The 15,070-nt window shown below is 46.6% G+C and overlaps 1 protein-coding gene across 1 annotated transcript in view; it reads left to right on the forward strand.

The window, feature by feature from the left end:
- LOC144494162 (uncharacterized) overlaps positions 1 to 15,070 on the forward strand; it is a 397,513-nt gene that overhangs the window by 130,593 nt on the left and 251,850 nt on the right. The window contains exons 10-11 of the mRNA XM_078213764.1: positions 939 to 983; positions 1,387 to 1,440. Of these exons, the coding sequence (XP_078069890.1) occupies positions 939 to 983; positions 1,387 to 1,440 (99 nt within the window). The remainder of the gene's footprint in view (positions 1 to 938; positions 984 to 1,386; positions 1,441 to 15,070) is intronic.

Genomic DNA, 15,070 nt, shown 5'->3' on the forward strand with positions numbered 1-15,070 from the left:
GGTTCAATTCCCGGCTTGGGTCACTGTCTGTGCAGAGTCTGCACGTTCTCCCTGTGTCTGCATGGGTTTCCTCCGGGTGCTCCAGTTTCATCGCACAGTCCAAAAGATGTGCTGGTTAGTTGCATTGGCCATGCTAAATTCTCCCTCAGTGTACCCGAACAGGCGCCAGAGTGTGGCGACTAGGGGATTTTCACAGTAACTCCATTGCAGTGCTAATGTGAAAATGGTCAAGAGCTTCAAGTTTCTAGATGTACAGATCACCAACAACCTGGTCCCCATGCTGATGCTATAGTTAAGAAAGCCCACCAACGCCTCTACTTTCTCAGGAGGCAATGGAAATTTGGCATGTTCACTACAATTCTCACCAACCTTTACAGATGCACCATGGAAAGCACTCTTTCAGTTTGTCTCACAGCTTGGTATGGTACTGCTCTGTCCAAAAACCACAAAGGGTCGTGAATGAAGATCAGTCCATCACTCAAACCAGCCATTGACTCTGTCTACACTTCCCGCTGCCTCGGAAAAGCAGCCAGCATAATCAAGGATCCCATGCACCCTGAACATATTCTCTTTCACCTTCTCCTGTCAGGAAAATGATGCAAAAGTCTGAGGACACATAGCAATCAACTTAAGAACAGCTTCTTCGCTGCTGCCATCAGATCTTTGAATGGACCTACCTTATATTAAGTTGATCTTTCCCTATACCCCAGAAATGACTGTAACACTACATTCTGCACTCTCTCCTTTCCTTCTCTATGAATGGGGTATGTTTTTTCTGTATAGCGCGCAAGAAATAATACTTTTCACTATATACTAATACATGTGACAAAAATGAATCAACATCAAATAATGTGAGCCTACTTGTGACATGCATAAATAACTGAAACAAACTTTAACCTTTTTGGTGAAAATGTTCATTGTGATCAATATTTTTACAGGGGGAGCCTGGTGCCTATGGTTTACCAGGACCACAAGGAGAAAGGGTGAGTATTTTTACAGTATTTTATATTCTGCCTAGATTTTCAGATTGAATATTAGAGCAATGCGTCCCCCTCTCTGTATTGGCACTGTGGTCTATGATGCACCCTAACCTAGAGTTAGCAACTCTGGAGATAATCCTAGTGATCTCAATCAAATGATCGCCTCTTGTTTTACAGCCCTGCCCATTAAAACATCCTTTCCACCTTCAATGTTTTTGTAATTAAGAGTATGATTTATATCCTGGGTTTTACTCTTCGCACTGTCAGGCGATTAATCTTTAATTCCTGGCGACTCCAGGGCAACCCTGGAGGGTTGGCAACCCTATCTTGACATAACCTCAAAGTGCCAGAGCATTGGAAAGTGGATAAAGTTGACATGTGGCATCTGCCAATGTTTGTCTTGCAGGGTCCCACAGGCCCTCAAGGTCTTCCAGGTTCAGAGGGAAAAGAAGGTCAAAGGGTGAGTAAACCTTTATCAGCAATTGCCCTGTTTGGTTGGAGACTGTGGGCTGACTGGTCAGCCTTAAATGTTATCGACTGGCAGCTGAGAATGAGAAAGCCATTGAGATGACTGGACTTGGAATGTGAGGCTTAGAGTCAGTGGCCTAGGAAGTGAGAGTGTTAAAGGTCCCTGATTTCTATAATTAGACAGCGCAAGTGTTAAGCCTGAAAAGTGTCATTGATTTTTCTGTTTCTGCTTAATAATACAGTTGTTATATGAAAGGAAGAAGTCGAGGAGCAATTGGATGGACATGTCTTTTTGTATATTGCATAACAGTTTGAGATCAGGGCAGGTTGAGTCATTTTGTTGTTTAATTCTCCATGAGGTGGAGGTGGTCATAAAACAATATTGTGCATTTTGATAAAAGTTATCTGGTTATTGTAATTCATTACCTGTCCTCTTTCCTTCCTCCACCCACCTTCTGTCCCCAAGATGTTGGCTGTTCTCCAGGGCCTGGTTGCAAACATTTCTAAAAGTCATTCTGGGGATGTGGGCATCGTTAGCTGAGCCAGCATTTATTGCCTAAACCTAATTGCCTTTCAGAAGGTGGTGGTGGTGAACTGCCTTCTTGAACCACTGCAGGCCGTGTGGCGTAGGTACGCCCACTGTGCTGTTAGGGAGGGAGTTCCAGGATTTTGGCCCATCAACAGTGAAGGAAGAGCGATATGTTTCCAAGTCAGGATGGTGAGTGACTTGGAGGGGAATTTGTTGGTGGTGGACTTCCTATGCATCTGCTGCCCTTGTCCTTCAGTCCTGTGATGGTAGATTATCTGAAAGGCTATGGATTGAGAGAGGGGGATGTGCAACAAGACCTGAGTGTTCTCGTGCATCAGTTGCTGAAGGTAAGCATGCAGTGTGGCAAGCGGTGAAGACGGCAAATGTTGGCCTTCATAACGAGAGAATTCGAGTACAGGAGAAGAGATACAAGGCCTCGGTGAGACCACACCTGGAATAATGTGTGCAGTTTTGGTCTCCTTATCTGAGGAAGGATTTTCTTGCTACAGAGAGAGTGCAGCAAAGATTTACCAGACTGATTCCTGGGATGGCAGGCCTGATGTATGAGGGCAGATTGAGTCAGTTGGGATGACATTCACTGGGGTTTAGAAGAATGAGGTGGGGGGGGGGGGGGGGGGAGTGATCTCGTAGAAATCAATAAAATTCTAACAGGACCAGGTAGATGCATTGGCTGGGGAGTCCAGGACCAGTGGTCACATTCGCAGAATATGGGGTAGACCATTTAGGACTGAGATGAGGAGAAATTTCTTCAGCCAGAGAGTGGTGAGCCTGTGGAATTTTGCTGCAACAAAATGTAGTTGAGGTTAAAACATTGTGGAGGCGATTCTCCCATCCTGCTGCGCTTATTTTTTAGGGCAGCGGGCCAGGAGATTATTACCGATTTGTGGGGTTCGTGCATGCATTCCCACCCTGATAGCATCTCCCAGCGCTGGATTTCCGGTGGCGTCAGCTCCACGCTGGTAATCGTTGGGGAGGCACCAAGACCATTTAAATGGCCAGTTTAATATACTTTAAATGCAATTAGCGGGCCCAGGACTGAAGTCTCTGGGCCCACTAGCATCTCCCCCCCCCCCCCACCCCAACCCCCACCCTGCCACCCCCTCTCCAGCTTGTGCCCCCTGGCACTGCCCAAGGGGCACCTTGGCACTGCCCACTGGGCATGGGGCTGGGCCTGATGGGGCTGGGGCCTGGTGGGCTAATCACTGGGACCCGCATTACCACTCTGCAGACAGGATCAGTAGCGGAAGGAGGGAGGCCAGCAATCAGGGCAGGCTGGGAAGGGTTTGGGGGGAGGGGGGACGGAATCGAGACTGTTGGGGTGGGAATCGGGCCAGCTGAAATTCGGAGCAGGCTGCGGATATGGGGGGGTGTCAGTCTGCTGAAGGGGTCGGAACTGTGAGGGTGGTGAATTGTAGGGGCGGCTGGAGATCGGGGCTGGCCCGGGAATGGTCGGGGGCCAGCGACTGGCCGTGGGGACTCACGGGGCTGGCCAGCAATCGGGAGGTTGGCAATGTGGGACTACTGTGCATGCGCTGATCTTGGCGCTGACAGTTCGGCCCATGCGCAGTGGCCCGCTTAGTGCTATGCTGCCGGCCTCTCCAGCGGGGATAGGCCTCACTGCCAGATTTTTAATGATATTCACGGTGGTGACCTCTGCAGTGCACAGAGTGTGAGAGATTCTTCTCTGAACTTCCACTAAAACAACCTGCGTGAATTACTCCAGTTTTCACGCAAATTTGACACTTGTTTGGGGGAATTCCGGCCTCTGTGTTTTCAAGAAGCAATTAGATATAGCTCTTGGGGTGAAGGGATCTGGATCTGGGGGGAAAGCGGGAACAGATTACTGAGTTGGATGATCGGCCATGATCATAATAATTGGCAGAGTAGGTTTGATGGGCCAAATGGTCTATTCCTGCTCTTATCTTCTATGATTCTGTTTCCAGCTGGGAGTGGTCACAGGTTTGGAAGGTGCTGTCGAAGCAACATACATAAACAGTAATTACGAAGAGGTTGTTTTACAATAGGAAATATTGTGGCTGAACCCCAGCCTGCCCTCACCAATATCCAAATGCTTTTTTACTCGGGGTGTCTGAAAGGTATCCAAGAGTGGGGCATCCCTCCCCAAGGTGACAAGGAGACTGGTGCAAGGTCAAGATGGTGATACTTATATATGAACGTTTCCAAGGTTCAGGTCTCTTTATACGCAAGGTAGTTGAATTTCTGTCAGGCTTTTCCGGATCATTGTAAATTTGGGGCGGAATTCTCCAGCCGTGCTGGTCTAAAAGCCAGAAATTCCCACCCAACTATCAATGGGGTTTCACATTGTCCGCAACCCGCCCGCTAAAATTCCAGTGGCGGGCAGGATGGGAGAATTCCGGCCTTGGTTAATGAGTGTAAAAATGTTGTTTGCATCATTTTCCCTGGGCTTTCATGGATTTTCTGCCAAAGTGAAGCTGCACAATCACAAGAAATCCTGGCAAAATTTCCGATTCTTGTTTTCTCTCAGTGGCTTCTTAGTTTTTCCGATGCTGTGTGTTAGAGAGCCTGTGGGTCTCTGTATCGGTGACGGGCACTTTGCAAGGCGCACACATTTACACGTGTGAGCTTGTGGCAAGATTGTGTGTAGATGGGGCCCAGAGGTCCTGGACTTAGTTTTAGGTAATGAAGCTGGACAACTGGAAGGAGAAGCACTGGGGGAGCATGTTTCCAATAGTGATCATAATTCAATTACTTTAAACATAATTATGGAAAAGGACAAAGATAGAACAGGAGTCCAGTTTCTAAACTGAGATTAGGCCAATTTTGTGCCCTCTGTTTATCAACCCTTTAGCCATTGGATACAGTTTCTCTTTATTCCATTTAAAGTCTTCTTGATTTTAAACACTGAAATCTCCTTTACCCTTCTCTGCTCTCAGGAGAATGACCTGCAGCTCCTCCAGTCTATCTACATAATCCCTCACCCCCCAACCTTTCAAGTAAATCCTACTAAACCCTCATATCCTTCCTGAAGTGAGGTGCCCAGAATTTCACACAATAGCACAGCTGAGGCCAAAATAGTCTTTTATATGTATCGATATATATTTAGTAGAATTTCCCAACTTTTGTAATCTCTGGCCCAGATGCTCTCTGTCGTGGCAAAGAAATCCTGGAAATGGCTGAACTTTCTAAGCCCCCTATCCCGAACTCAGCATTTGCTATCTTCATGGAGGCGGAAGGTGGGAGTGGAGCTGGGCAAGGCTTTGCACATATGTGGTATACAGATGCAATTTAAATTACCAGCTGCTTGTACTGAAGTGGGATTTTAGTAGACCAGGAGTGTGAAACCCAGAGTGTACAGATTGGAACAGCTAATCAGAATTCTGAACTTTGTGGATTCATTTGGATAGCGAGGGTACTCCTTTGGATAGGGTCCTGGGCCAGCTTTGGGAGAGGTAAGTGAACATGACTCTGCATTTTCTAACGTATAAACTCATTGGAACTATCCAGCCGTTAAAGAGTTGTCCAGCTATCAAAGAGCTGTCCAGCTTTCAAAGCTGAGAAGGAAGATTACTAGTTGAATTAGCATGGAAGGAGGTGAGGGGCAGGTGTTAACATAGGAGATATGAGGGACCATGGGTTGATATATATATATATATATATATTAGCATGGATGGGGCACAGGGACTGTGTGGGTGGGTATGGAGGAGTGAGAGTTGAAGATATTTTTTTGTTTTGCTCCTTTTTAAAAATTATTGATTGGAACAGAGGCAGGTCTTCCACCCAGCACTCCTCCAGGCAGCACCGAGCACCCTCTGCACACATTCCAGAGTTGCCCTATGACTTCTATTACAGCCTGCCCAACCCTCGACGGAAAATATGACCTTCAGGGCATTCTTAAAGGACGGGTACTTGGAGCTGGGAAATTTCCTGACTCTCTACACCCGACCCAGGGATGAAAATCTGGGCCATAGAACCATAGAAAATTACAGCTCAGAAACAGGCCTTTTGGCCCTTCTTGTCTGTGCCGAACCATTTTTTGACTAATCCCACTGACCTGCACTTGGACCATATCCCTCCACACCCCTCTCATCCATGAACCCGTCCAAGTTTTCCTTAAATGTTAAAAGTGACCCCGCTTTTACCACTTTATCCGGCAGCTTATTCCACACTCCCACCACTCTCTGCGTGAAGAAGCCCCCCCTAATATTCCCTTTAAACTTTTCTCCTCTCACCCTTAACCCATGCCCTCTGGTTTTTTTCTCCCCTAGCCTCAGTGGAAAAAGCCTGCTTGCATTCACTCTATCTATACCCATCAAAGTCTTATACACCTCTATCAAATCTCCCCTCATTCTTTTACGCTCCAGGGAATAAAGTCCCAACCTATTCAATCTCTCTCTGTAACTCAGCTTCTCAAGTCCCGGCAACATCCTTGTGAACCTTCTCTGCACTCTTTCAACCTTATTTACATCCTTCCTGTAACCAGGTGACCAAAACTGTACACAATACTCTAAATTCAGCCTCACCAATGCCTTATATAATCTTACCATAACACTCCAACTTTTATACTCGATACTCCGATTTATAAAGGCCACTCTTTACGACCCTATCCACCTGTGACGTCACTTTTAGGGAATTCTGTACCTGTATTCCCAGGTCCCTCTGTTCAACTGCACTCTTCAGAGTCCTACCATTTACCCTGTACGTTCTACTTTGTTTTGTCCTTCCAAAGTGCAATATCTCACACTTGTCTGCGTTAAATTCCATTTGCAATTTTTCAGCCCATTTTTCTAGTTGCTCCAAATCCCTCTGCAAGCTTTGAAAACCTTCCTCACTGTCCACTACACCTCCACTCTTTGTATCATCAGCAAATTTGCTGATCCAATTGACCACATTATCATCCAGATCATTGATATAGATGACAAACAACAATGGACCCAACACCGATCTCTGCGGCACACCACTAGTCACAGTCCTCCACTCAGAGAAGCAATCCTCCACAACCACTCTCTGGCTTCTTCCATTGAGCCAGTGTCTAATCCAATTTACTACCTCCCCATGTATACCCAGCGACTGAACCTTCCTAACTAACCTCCCATGAGGGACCTTGTCAAAGGCCTTGCTGAAATCCAGGTAGACAACATCCACTGCCTTCCCTTCATCCACTTTCCTGGTAACCTCCTCGAAAAACTCTAATAGATTGGTCAAACGTGACCTACCACGCACAAAGCCATGTTGATTCTCCCTAATAAGTCCCTGTCTATCCAAATATTTGTAGATCCTATCCCTTATCACACCTTCCAATTACTTGCCCGGCATCAAACTTATTGGCCTATAATTTCCCGGATTTCTTTTGGAACCTTTTTTTAAACAATGGAACAACATGAGCCACCCTCCAATCATCCGGCACCTCCCCCGTGAATACTGACATTTTAAATATGTCTGCCAGGGCCCCTGCAAGTTCAACACTAGCTTCCCTCAAGGTCCGTGGGAATACCCAGTCCTCTGGGCCTCTGACTATTTATTAAGTCAGGAGTCTCGTGCGTTATTAACCATTGCCGACTCTTATATCAACTTCAAAGTGAAATGAGCATTATTTGGCGGTCATAGACTAGAATCCCTGCAGTACAGACCTTTGGCCCATCGAGCCTGCATCGACCACAGTCCCACCCAATTCCTATCCCCTTTTATTCCTGTTAGTCCCCCTGACAGAAAGGAGCAATTTAGCATGGCCAATCAACCTAACCTGCACATCTTTGGAGTGTGTGAGGAAACTAGTGCATCCGGAGGAAACCCACACAGTCACGTGGAGAATGTGCAAACTCCAGACAGACAGTGACCTGAGGCCGTAATCGAACCCAGGTCCCTGGTGCTGTGAGGCAGCAGTGCTAACCACCGTGCCGCCCATGGTCTGGTGAGGTGAGAGTGGGGTTGCATGGAGGAGTAGTGGTGATGGAGTCTGGACTCTGTGGACCCATACCTGACAAAACATGACATAAAAATCATGAGGTTTCCTCCCACACTCCAAAGATGTGCGGGTTAGGTTGATTGGCCATACTAAATTTCCCCTTAGTGTCAGAGGGTCCAGCAGGTTAAATACATGGAGTTATAGGGATAGGGCCTGGGTGGGATTGTTGTCAATGCAGACTCAATGGGCTGAATGGCCTCCTTCTGCACTGTAGGGATTCTATGATTCTATCAAAAAATGTATCTTCTTTCCCTTTGTCACAAATATGAAGATGGAAATTACTTCTGTTCAATAATTTCAGTAACTGGTTTCTAGAGAAGTATTTATAATTTAGTTTGAACAAGTAGAGGCTGACATCATTTCATTGTCACTGTACATACATGGCCCATGATCTCTCGGGCTGTGTTTCCCTGTGAATGGTGTTCACTGCTGAGAGCACAGATCATTCAATCACCCGTGTAATGATCCACGGAAAACTCCCCCTCTGGTCCTGCAGAATATTAACTATGCTTGTGTGAACGTTAAGAGAATTGTGAAGCAGTTGCCAAGCAGAAATTGAGCTCCCATGGTGATGACAGCTCTGTCAATGTATTTATAGTGGCTCAACAACGGATCACGAGAGATGTCGGAAATTTGATCAGAGAGGGTTTGTGAATTACCAGTTCAGTATGTATGGTGCTGGCAATCTAATACTGTGCCTTCTAAATACAGAGGGCAGTCAGAATAGACAGTGCACAAACAATTAAACTCTTACATTTTGTGTAATTATTCATTATATGAAATAGTGTAGATAAATTCAAATGATTACAGTGGCACATTGTATCATAGGATCCCTATAGTGCAGAAGGAGGCCATCTGGCCTATCTGTCTCTGCACAGACCACAATCTCACCCAGACTTTATCTCCTGAATCCCACATGTTTACCCTGCTACTCCCCCTGACACTAAGGGGCAATTTAGCATGGCCAATCCACTTAACCCACACATCTTTGTACTGTGGGAGGAAACCGGAGCACCCAGAGAAAACCGACGCGGACACGGGGAGAAGGTGCAAACTCCACACAGACAGTGACCCAAGCCAGGAATTGAACTCAGGTCCCTGACGTAGGAGGCAGCAGTGCTAACCACGGTGCCACTGTGCTGCCCCCTATGTCAGCATAGTGACATGTTCGACAATTTATGTCTGCTACTGATGTGGAAAGGTGACACACTTTGATTGTTACATTGGCTGAGTCGAGGTTAATTGCAACAGAAGCTTTACGGGCGGCACGGTAGCACAGTGGTTAGCACTGCTGCTTCACAGCTCCAGGGTCCCGGGTTCGATTCCCGGCTTGGGTCACTGTCAGTGTGGAGTTTGCACATTCTCCTCGTGTCTGCGTGGGTTTCCTCCGGGTGCTCCGGTTTCCTCCCACAGTCCAAAGATGTGCGGGTTAGGTTGATTGGCCAGGTTAAAAATTGCCCCTTAGAGTCCTGAGATGCGTAGGTTAGAGGGATTAGTGGGTAAATATGTGGGGGTAGGGCCTGGGTGGGATTGTGGTCGGTGCAGACTCGATGGGCCGAATGGCCTCCTTCTGCACTGTAGGGTTTCTAAGATTTCTAAGATTTCTAAGATCTGCCAGTGAGTGCATTTGATTTGATTTGATTTATTATTGTCACATGTATTAGTATACAGTGAAAAGTATTGTTTCTTGCACACTATACAGACAAAGCATACCATTCCTAGAGAAGGAAAGGAGAGAGTGCAGAATGTAATGTTACAGTATAGCTAGGGTGTAGAGAAAGATCAACTTAGTGCGAGGAAGGTCCATTCAAAAATCTGATGGCAGCAGGGAAGAAGCTGTTCTTGAGTCAGTTGGTAGGTGACCTCAGACTTTTGTTATCTTTTTCCTGATGGAAGAAAGTGGAAGAGAGAATGTCCGGGGTGTGAGGGGTCCACGTGACTGGCCGCTTTTCCGAGGCAGCAGGAACTGTAGACAGAGTCAATGGATGGCAGGCTGTTTTGCGTGATGGGCTTTATTCAAAAGCCTGATGGCAGCAGGGAAGAAGCTGTTCTTGAGTCGGTTGGTACGTATCTTTTTCCCAACGGAAGAAGGTGGAAGAGAGAATGTCCGGGGTGCGTGGGAATTGTTCACTGTTATCTTTACTTCATACGTCAAGAGTTCAGGAGGTACATGGGGCTATGCCGAGTCAGATTGGGATACATGAAGGAGACCAATTGGGGAAAAAGTGAAGTTTAACCCACATCCTTCAGAGCAACGTAATTACACCAAAGTAACATTTATAATAAGTCCCTTAATGGCTGCTGGATACATTTTACTGGATAATGTAGAACATAGAGGCCTTTAATCGTACAAATATTACACACTTGCTAAAGTAAAGCTGCTCATAACAGACCATAACTTCCGGTGGATTGAGATTTGAGTCAGACTAATGTTCAGCTCAATGGCTGTTTCTTGGAACTCCGGACATTCCTATCTCGCCCAAGCTTCCGACTCAGGCCGGGCGGGATCTGTGCAGTGCAGCGTGCCCCCAGGGCCTAGCATTGAGGGCAGCTCAGTCGTCGGTAAGTAACCCATGTCTCCTTCTTTATGGCACTAGCTGGCGTTATCAAGGTAAGTTTAAAGATCTTTAACAAGCCAGGGAGTAAGTAATTTTATAAGTTGTGTGTAAGATTTGGGGCATGGTCGGGAGTTGGGCGAGAAAGGGGGGGTAGAGCAGGGTTTGGGGTAGACCAGGGCGAAGGGTAGTCAGTCAGGCGCGAGGGTGGGGGATTCTGGAATCAGACCTCAGGGTAGGAGGTCAGGAGCTGGGGTGTGGGGAGAAGGGTTGTGATGTCAAGAATTGGGTCATAGTAGGGGGTTTTGGGGGAGGTAGGTGTTGGAGTCCTACAGGGGGTTGGCGTCAGGGGGCACTTGCGTGGGTGGGGGAATGTCGGGGGATTAGACTTGGGAGGGAGATAGTCCTTTGAGAGTTGTGGAGATGGAGGTGGGGGTTGGGGTGGGCACTATAGTTAGCCAGAAGCTAAAAGTGGTTTTAATTCTTCTAACATTCTCTGGGTAACTATTGACGTAAAGCAGTCGGAAACATCCGAACTTTGCGATTTAAACTACATTTTCAGATGGCTCCCAGGGCGGGACAGTTTCCCGTGGGAAGTTTCAACCTCCCAGGCAGTTGCCGTGCAATCCTTACCTGGGAACATCTGGTGGCCCCCTCCCCCACCTCCCCCACTCCACTTCAGATACATTACCCCGGAGCTCAGAATGTAGAACTTTAACTCTCCATAAAGGAGGGATATCAAATATATTCCTTTCTGACCAAATTCCAGAGAATTTAAGCCCAATTTTTTTCCGCCCCTCAGAGGTCAAGCCCCTCAATTCAGGTTCTCATTGGATGACCCTTCGCTGGACTGCCTCCAATGCAAGTACATCCTTTCTTAAATGTGGAGACCAAAACAGCACACAGTGTTCCAGATGTGGTCTCACCAAAACCATGTATAACCATAGCAATATTTTATTCCTGTACAACCTGACTCCGATCCAAGGTGAATAATCTGTTTGTATCTATTTTGTTTATTTCTCTCATTTGAAACGAATCAATCATTTGTCCATAGTGAATTCTCACTTTGAGCTGTATTCAAAGCTTCAAATTAGGAAATTCAAAAAAGAAATCAAGGGGCCAAAGATGGGGCATTGTATTCCAGAGGTGCCTCATTCTGATCTATGCATGGCAACCACTTGTTTTAAATTGGAGTCAACTCCAAAAGGGGTGGTACACTGGCACAGTGCTTAGCACTGCTACCTCACAGTGACAGGGACCTGGACTCAATTCCGGCCTTGGGTCACTGTCTGTGTGGAGTTTGCACGTTCTCCCCGTGTCTGCATGGGTTTCCTCCGGGTGCTTTGGTTTCCTCCCACAGTCCAAAGATGTGCGGGTTAGGTTGATTGGCCATGCTAAATTGATCCTAGTGTCAGGGGGATTAGCTGGGTAAATATGTGGGATTACGGGAATAGGGCCTGGGTGGGATTGTGGTCAGTGCAGACTCGATGGGCCAAATGGCCGCCTCCTGCACTGTAGGGATTCTATGAACTCTAGTTCGTGTTATATACCTCAGCACATAACAAGCCTTGATAAAAACTTCACAGTGACTGGATACTCGCAATAGTCAGCCAAACATTACCCTCTCCTCTTTCTCTTTTCCGTTCTGCTAAGCAAAATTACTTCATCGTACGTACATTTCCTGCTTCCTGTAGCAGTATGTTGAACATTACACTTGTTCATGTTAAAACACATAAGCTCACCCTAATGTATCCAACTTTTTTACAAGGCGACCAGCTCATCTGACACTCACAACCTGGCCACTGAATTGGCTTCCCCTGCAGAGCTTTTTCCCGATGGAAGAGGTTCAAAATATTAATACTGACAGGGAGACCAGAGAATAGAGGGTATCATTTTAAGGTGATTGGTAGAAGACTTAGGGTGGAATCTACTAGGCCCGGCTAGCAGGCAGGAAGCTTGGCAGCCGGGGGAAATTTAATTTGGCAGGAAGCCAAAAAATCAGTTTCCCAATAACTGGATGAACTTTAGGAATTTTGTTCTCGGGACTTCACGAATGTGGAACTTCCCAATAAACAATTTTGTGAAGTCCTTTATCTTTAAAGTTTAAAAGTTTATTCATTAGTGTCTCAAGTAGGCCTACACTACATTCCGCGCCTGTTCGGGTACACTGAGGGAGAATTTAGCATGGCCAATCCATCTAACCAGCACGTCTTTCAGGCTGTGGGAGGAAACCAGAGCACCTGGAGGAAACCCACGCACACATGGGGAGAATGTGCAGACTCGGCATAGACAGTGACCCAAGCCGGGAATCGAACCCAGCTCCCTGGTGCAGTGACGCAGCAGTGCAGTGCCACCGTACCACCCTCATGCATGCATGCTCCATTGAAAGGCCACCTCATTGCAATGCAATCCCCCTCCAAGTTAAGTTCTTGCCAGCAAGAAATTCGAATGTTCACTTTTACACCGCACACAAGCGGGGAAACTGATTTTATGATTAAAGGTGAGTTGCTGCTGCATTATCATCTTTAAGGAGTATCTGTAAATGTCAGCCTGTGTTTGAAACTGGGTCACAGTGCCAGTTGTTACAATGGGAATAAGGGCTAGCAGGGAAAGGTGGAAGGGCGAGTGCGGGCTGCCTGTGTGCCCTTTAACTATGGCGCCTGGACCTATGACCCCGTGAGCTATCGGTGGGGACACTGACTTCCTGCTTGCCCCCCGCCATTTGGTGAACTCCTTGTGGATGCATGTTTAATGAGCTGAACAGCACAGGATCACGCGTTGTTGGCCCCTCCTCCCAATGGAAATCGCTCCCACTTCCCCATCTACCACTCAACATAGGCTCCAGAATGGGAGATTCCGGCCTCAGTGAGATGAGGAGAAATTCTTGATCTGGAATGCACTGCCTGAAACAATGGTGGAAGCAGATTAAAAGTAAAGGGGAAAAGGGAATTAGATAGTTACTCACAGGAGAGAAAATTGCAGGGCTATAAGGAACCAGCAGGGGAATGGGACTAAGGCATGGCCTCAGTCTATGTTGTAAGAGTCTATGTATGTCCCTCTATGCCATTTAAGAACGATGGACACACCAGAGGACTCAGAACTTCACTATTCAATGGTAAACCAGTTTCCAATCCAGTTATCTCAATTAAACAGCATCCAAGGTTTTCCTGATTAACCTTTAGTGTGATATTTTCCTAAATAACTTCGGAATCTCCAGGTAAACGATATCAAGTCCATTGTCTTTGATCACCAATCAGTCTGTGGCAGCGTTGGCTCAGTGGGTGGTACTCTTACCTCTAACTCAGTTAGCTGTGTGTTCAAGTACCAGAAGGGTGAATGCCTACCACCTCGGTTCTATCTGTGGAGGAGTTCCGTACTGTTGATAGAGTCATCTTTTGGATAAGACAAAATGCCCATCAAGGGGCCAAAGATGGGGCATTGTATTCCAGAGGGTAATGTTTGGCTGACTATTGCGAGTATCCAGTCACTGTAAAGTTTTTATCAAGGCTTGTTATGTGCTGAGGTATATAACACGAGTAAGTGTTATATACCTCACCATCCCTCCCACCAATGGTGGGAGGGATGGTGAGAGTTGAAATTGATCTTGATGTTGGTGCAAGCCAGGTGATTTTATATATATATATATATATATATATATATATATATACATACATTCATGTTAGGAGCAGGATTCGGCCACTCAGCCCCTCAAGTCTACCCCATCATTCAGTAAGACCATGGCTGATCTGATTATAACCTCAACTCCATACACCCGCTGACCCCCGATAACCTTTCAACCCCTCGTTAATTAATTTATTATTATTCATCTGTGGGACATGGGCATCACTGGCTGACCAGCATTTATTGCCCAAGCCTAGTTGTCCGAGGGCAGCTGAGAGTCAACCACATTGTTTGGCTCTGGAGTCACATGTAGACCAGACCAGGTAAGGATGGCAGATTTCCTTCCCTAAAGGACATTAGTGAACCAGATCAAGAATCTATCTAGCTCTGCCTTAAAATTATCCAGACTCCGTTTCCACTGCCTTTAAAACAAAGAGAATTCCAAAGACTCCTGACTCTCTGAGAGAAAAAAATTCTCCTTATCTCATCATGGGCAGCATGGTGGCACAGCAGTTAACTTTGCTGCCTCACAGCGCCAGGGACCCAGGTTCGATTCCCGGCTTAGGTCATTGTCTGTGTGGAGTTTGCACTTTCTCCCCATGTCTGCGTGGGTTTCGTCTGGATGCTCCAGTTTCCTCCCACAGTCCAAAGATGTGAAGGTTAGCTGGATTGGCCATGCTAAATTGCCCCTTAGTGTTAGGGGGACTAGCTAGAGTAAATGCATGGAGTTATGGGGATAGGGCTGTGGTCAGTGCAGACTCGATGGACCGAATGGCCTCCTTCTGCACTGGAGGATTCAATGATTCTGTGAACTCCATTTTAAGTGAACGACACCTTTAAGGGTAACCAAGAAAGTAGATGAGGGCAGTGCAGTTGATGTTTTCTACATGAACTTTAGCAAGGCCTTTGACAAGGTACCACATGGTAGGTTGTTGCATAAGATTAAATCTCA

The sequence above is a fragment of the Mustelus asterias genome, chromosome 5 (assembly GCF_964213995.1).
Source record: "Mustelus asterias chromosome 5, sMusAst1.hap1.1, whole genome shotgun sequence".
In the NCBI taxonomy this organism is placed as follows: Eukaryota; Metazoa; Chordata; class Chondrichthyes; order Carcharhiniformes; family Triakidae; genus Mustelus; species Mustelus asterias.